The sequence below is a fragment of the Antrostomus carolinensis genome, unplaced genomic scaffold (assembly GCF_000700745.2).
Source record: "Antrostomus carolinensis isolate BGI_N321 unplaced genomic scaffold, ASM70074v2 scaffold38626, whole genome shotgun sequence".
In the NCBI taxonomy this organism is placed as follows: Eukaryota; Metazoa; Chordata; class Aves; order Caprimulgiformes; family Caprimulgidae; genus Antrostomus; species Antrostomus carolinensis.
This window is the reverse complement of record NW_010320581.1, coordinates 3,271-8,439: the sequence shown is the minus strand read 5'-3', so window position 1 is coordinate 8,439 and position 5,169 is coordinate 3,271. Positions and strand designations below refer to the sequence as shown.

The following is a 5,169-nucleotide window of genomic DNA, read 5'->3' as shown; positions in this document are numbered from 1 at the left end:
GTCCCTCTCTGCAGGGCTGCTCTCCAGTTTCCTTATCCGCGCAAGAGGATGCGCCTTCCTTCCCTCTGCAGGGTGTGCACACAGCCACTGCACATCAGGGGCACAACCACCCAGCAGAACAGCTTCAAGAGGGGCTGCTGCTGGTCCAAACCCAGACCAGGTAGTTTATTCACTTCATATTTATTTTTCCACAAAGACTGTACAAAATTCTTATAAAACTCTGGTGTGGGGATGGGCTATGACATTGATCCAAAAAATAATTCCCATGCAGTCCCACCAGTTTCATAACTTACAAGGAAACAGATAAGCTACAGAGAGCTGCGAGTCCTGGAGTATTTACACCGAGGAGGGCAGGAAGGAAGAGGAGACAAAGCAACACGTGAACAGAGGTATGTACAGTATGGACAGACAGGCCCCCTCGCCTCGCGGTAACGGCAGCAGCAACAGCAGGAGGTTGGGCCTGTGGTGCTCAGAGGCCGATATAGAATATGGGCTATGTACAGTATCTCACATATTAACAGCTTTACAAACGTGTCCGGGGAGTTCTTCTCATGTATAAAAAAAAAAAAAAAAAAGAAAAAAAAGCACCAAGTGTCTGAAGAGAAATCACACAGGCCTCCACGGGGGCTGGAATCTGAGGGCAGGCTGGCACCTCTGGCGTCACCGGCTGATGTCTCTGCTAGAGTCCCACATTTTTGTGCTCGGCTCCATCTCCAACATGTCAAAGAAGGGGTGCTTGAGGGCTTCGGCCAGGGTGATGCGCTTGGACGGCTCGTACTCCAGCATGCTCTCAATGAGGTCAAAAAGGCGGTGGTGGTCCTCAGCCTCAGAGGTCAGGTATCGCTGGGGAGGTGGAGGGGGAGGTTACGGCCAAGGACACTGCACCCTGTCCCACCACAATACATTCCCTGGGCTGGACAGCTAAGCTGGGGGAAGACTGGTTTGTTCAGACCATCACTAACCCTACACCTGAACCTAGACCAGAGCTTTACCAAGCACGGAACTGCTGAGTTTCCATCCCCCTACCATCTTTCCCAGGCACTTCCTGAGGCCTCTGTGCCCTCCTTCTCCTCCTCATCCACTTCAGATTAAGCTCAGGTTTATTATGTCTGGGACAGCCAAGGCTCCTTCAGGAATACACTGGTCTGACCCTTTCGGTGGCCCAACCTTGCCACAGGAAAAAATCTTCGCAAACGGGGCAAGCACTGGAAGACTTTGCAATGACAAAAGGATAAAGCAACCGGCTGCTCCTGCCCACCCGCCTTACCCGCAGCGGCTTGCAGTTTTCCCTGACATAGCGGCCAGCAGAGGTGTTCTCGTCCCAGTCCAGGCGGCCGTGGTAGAAATATTTCTGTTTCCTGTCAGAGTAAGAGGTGGGAACAGGTTACACCCACGTACAAAATGTCCGGCAGCAACAGCAACGTGCCACCGACTCAGGATGCTGCAGCAGCACAGACAACTGGCTCAGCAAGCAGCTTCCAAGCTCCAGCCCTCAGAGGGAACCGCTACACATAAAGCAGGAGGGAGCTGGCAAGCCTGCCATGCCCAGGGGACCTTGTTTACCTCGTCTTCCGGATCATCCGAGAAGGAATTGGCCCCAAGATCCTCTCCATCATGGCCAGGTGCTCCCGGTTGTCATGTGTCTGAGAGAGAAAAACGTAAAGGGAAGGCATGGAACAGATTCCAGTCATTCTACCTCCAGCCATGCATGTTCCCCAGTTCAGAAGCCCTTACTGGGCCACACCTCGGTCATCTCTACAAGACTGCAGTGATGGAGGGAACCCCATCAGTCCCAGAGGCTCCCCGGGGTTGCATGGGCAACCACCCAGCATCCTCTCTCATCAGTGAGGTAGCCACACAGCACACAGTTCTCACCTGAAACAGGGTGAAACCCACATAATACTCAAAGATGATGCAGCCAATGCTCCACACATCACAGGGCTGGCTCCACCCAAGCTCTAAAAAACAACATTTTTAAAATAAAAGATCCAGTTATGACCTAAAATTCCAAATCCCTCACCCTTTTAAAAATAAACAACTGGAAAAACAATTCCTGTATCAGCCAGGCGCCTGATACTCTGGAGGCAATATGCTGCCCAGCTGGTAGCAATGCCAAAACACCAACTTATAAGTTAGTGACCCTCCCAGAAAAATAGAGAGTAGAGCATGTTAAATAAAGCACTTATTTCCCAGTGCCCTGGAGGCAAACGCCTGCCTCTGCAGACAGACCAAGAGCACCTACCCAGTATGACTTCTGGGGCCCGGTAGTGCCTGGTAGAGACAATCGTGCTGTGATGCTCATGATCAAACGTGGCGCTGCCGAAGTCCACCACTCTGATGGCCGTGCTCTTCACGCTCCGCTCATCCCGCTTCTTCATGAGGGAGAACGGTGTCAGTTACTCAGGAGTAGGAGACACAGACTTAGCCCCTTCCTTACACAGGGCACCACGGGAGGGGAAGGCTTTAGTGGGTACGTTAGGCTGGCACAGCCCCCAGACAAACTCTCACCATCACACAGGCAAGCCTGCGGTCCCTATGGCTTACTGACAGACTGCACAGGCTGTTCATGCAGGAAATAGGCCCTGAACAAGTGCATGAACATCACTGGATCAACCCTGTGTCTCCTGAGACAACATTTGGACTCCTCCCACCCTGATAAGGTCAGGGACACCAAGAACCCAGGAGATCTCTTAACACTAAGGGACACCAAGAACACCCAGAACCCAAGAGAAGATCTCTAACACCAAGGGACACCCAGAACCCAAGAGAAGATCTCTAACACCAAGGGACACCCAGAACCCAAGGGATCTGTTACCTTTTCCAGGTTATAGGAGAGCTCATAGTCAGAGTTCACAAAGAGGATGTTCTCCGGTTTCAGGTCAGTGTGAGTGAGTTTATTGTCATGCAGAACTGAGGAAGCAAACAGAGCCAGGGTGATGGAACAGAAGTGAAGGCTGCACCCACCCGAAGAGCGAACATCATTAATTCAGTTTGCTCACACTGGCACCAGTTTAGCCCACGTTTACAAGTGGGTGTGAATGGTCAGGTTAGTCCAGGCCAAGATGCTTCATTAGAAGCACAAAGATTTATCATACTGATCACCAGAACGTGTGTGTGGAGGTGGATGATGAAGTGCCCTGAGCTACTGCCAGCCCACATGCAACGGAAAACTTTACAATCAAGGAAAGAAAAAAAGATTGATTCCAAGCACGCGTTCACCGCGGGAGGGGCAGGAAAGCTCAGTCTCAGAACTGGCACAGCAGCACCGCTGCAAAAACTCACTGCTTTGGGCCACCAGTTGAAGAACTGGCACATATGTTGGGAGCTTCCCAGCTCTCCAGGTCAGCCAAGGACCAGCAGAGAGAAGAGCAGGGAACACTTACATTTCACGGCCTGGCACACCTGGTAGGCCATGTGCCGTACTTGGTGGATGGGATAAGGCAGATAGTTGTTGTCCTTCAGGAAATCAAAGGTGCTGAGCCCCAGCAGTTCGAAGGAGATGCACATGTGACCATGGTAGTCAAACCAGTCAAACATCCTGACACAAAGACTGAGAGAAAAATTCTCATTTGGGACAGATCCGCACACACCGCTCAGCTGTGTTATCCCTGTGCCCGGCTCCTCCTCTCCTCGCTCAGTCTGTATCCCATGGCAAGCCAACGTGCCTCCAAAAACCAGCTGGAGACGAATTCAGTCACACCTCTCTCACCCCATCCCTGTAACTGTGCTAAGGCGATGCTTCCCCTTCCATTTTAACATCAAGAGCACACTCACTTCGTGTTCTCAGGATCCTTCTCGTTGATTTTCTCCAGCACATTAATTTCCAATCGAGCAGCCTCTTTGTATTTCTCAACGTTTTTAATGATTTTGAGAGCAACACGTGCACCACCCCTGGGGAGAAACAGGAAGAAAGCGCAGGATCACCTTGTGCCCTGCAAAAAGGTCTCTCTGATCCAGCCTTATCTGGCAAGTTGTGCGGTGCAGCCTTCCACCAGCCTCGCTCAGGCCGTTATTAGGGGGTGTCTGCCAAAGCAGTGCCTCCTCCCTCCCTACAAACATCCCTGAGCCTCCCCCCGACCCCTCTCCAACACAAGAGTGACCCAAGAAGGCGAGTGCCCAGACCAGCAGAGGAATACTGGAAACCAAGAGACTCATTTTCACCCCCAGGCTCCCAAGTGAAGTACAAAAGGCTCCGCCACCAGCTGAGGTCTCTCTTTGTCCCTCACCACCACGTCCCTCCCTGTCCCAGGAGCAGACGTACCTCCGGTGATCGATGCACTGCACCACTCTGCCGAACGTGCCTTCCCCTAAGGTGCTAATAATCTCATCTGGGAGGGAGAGAAAGAGAGGAAAGGAGGTGAGGGAGTGAGCAGGACCTGGATGCAGCGCGTACACAAGGCAGAGGAGAATGCATTGCAACACCTAACCTGCACACAGCTTGAGAGACCGGAGCAGCGGAAGGCTGACACCGGCTGCACAAGGCAACTGCCCTAGTTCCCTGGCACTTCAGTAACAATACAAAATATAAACATAGCTTTAACAAAAGGGGAAGGAAAAGGAGAGGGTTTCTCTTTAATAAACAATGAAAATAAAATGAAACAGAAAGATAAGACAGATCTGCGACTGCGATGGGAGCTTAACTAGAGAGCTAAATTATGTTACGATTTGGCTGTACATCTTTCTTGTAGCCAGTCGCCGACGCGATAGATCAGATGCCCCTCGTCGTCGTCCTCCACACTCTTGGCCCTTCTGCTGCTCTGTCGACTCCGCTGCTGGCCCAGGCAGACAGGGAATTCACCATTCACCAATCAGATTTTCAAACCAGCGCAGCAGCCAGCGTCACGCATTGGTTGGTTTGGAAATTCACATGGTTGTTTGAGGAGGGGTTGCAGGAGGAGATTCCCAGCCAATTCATACGGCACAGAGGAATATATAACGATAGGGATATTGCAAGGGAACATGTCAAGATACAACACACTAGCTCAGAAAAGAAAAAAACAGTTTGCTTTTCGTTGTAGCAAAAAATTAAAAAAAAAAAAAAAAAAAAAAAAAAAGAAGAAAAAAAAAAAAAAAAAACCAAAAAAACACCCCCCCCCCCCAAAAAACCCCAAAAAATAACCAACCAACAACAAAAAAAGGAATAAAAAGAATATAGTGGAAGCCGCAAAG

At 50.6% G+C, this 5,169-nt stretch overlaps 1 protein-coding gene across 3 annotated transcripts in view; it reads right to left on the bottom strand.

The window, feature by feature from the left end:
• Positions 1–168: 168 nt before the first annotated feature.
• CLK2 (CDC like kinase 2) overlaps positions 169–5,169 on the bottom strand; it is a 6,990-nt gene continuing 1,989 nt past the window's right edge. The window contains exons 3-12 of one of the 3 annotated variants that reach the window (XM_010169620.1): positions 4,676–4,772; positions 4,262–4,328; positions 3,775–3,891; positions 3,384–3,550; positions 2,816–2,910; positions 2,243–2,372; positions 1,876–1,958; positions 1,564–1,643; positions 1,268–1,358; positions 169–843 (exon numbers count right to left, since the gene is read on the bottom strand). In XM_010169620.1, coding sequence (XP_010167922.1) covers positions 661–843; positions 1,268–1,358; positions 1,564–1,643; positions 1,876–1,958; positions 2,243–2,372; positions 2,816–2,910; positions 3,384–3,550; positions 3,775–3,891; positions 4,262–4,328; positions 4,676–4,772 — 1,110 coding nt within the window. In that variant the 3' untranslated portion in view covers positions 169–660. The remainder of the gene's footprint in view (positions 844–1,267; positions 1,359–1,563; positions 1,644–1,875; positions 1,959–2,242; positions 2,373–2,815; positions 2,911–3,383; positions 3,551–3,774; positions 3,892–4,261; positions 4,329–4,675; positions 4,773–5,169) is intronic. The other 2 variants (XM_010169624.2, XM_010169621.1) reach the window with 2 other exon arrangements.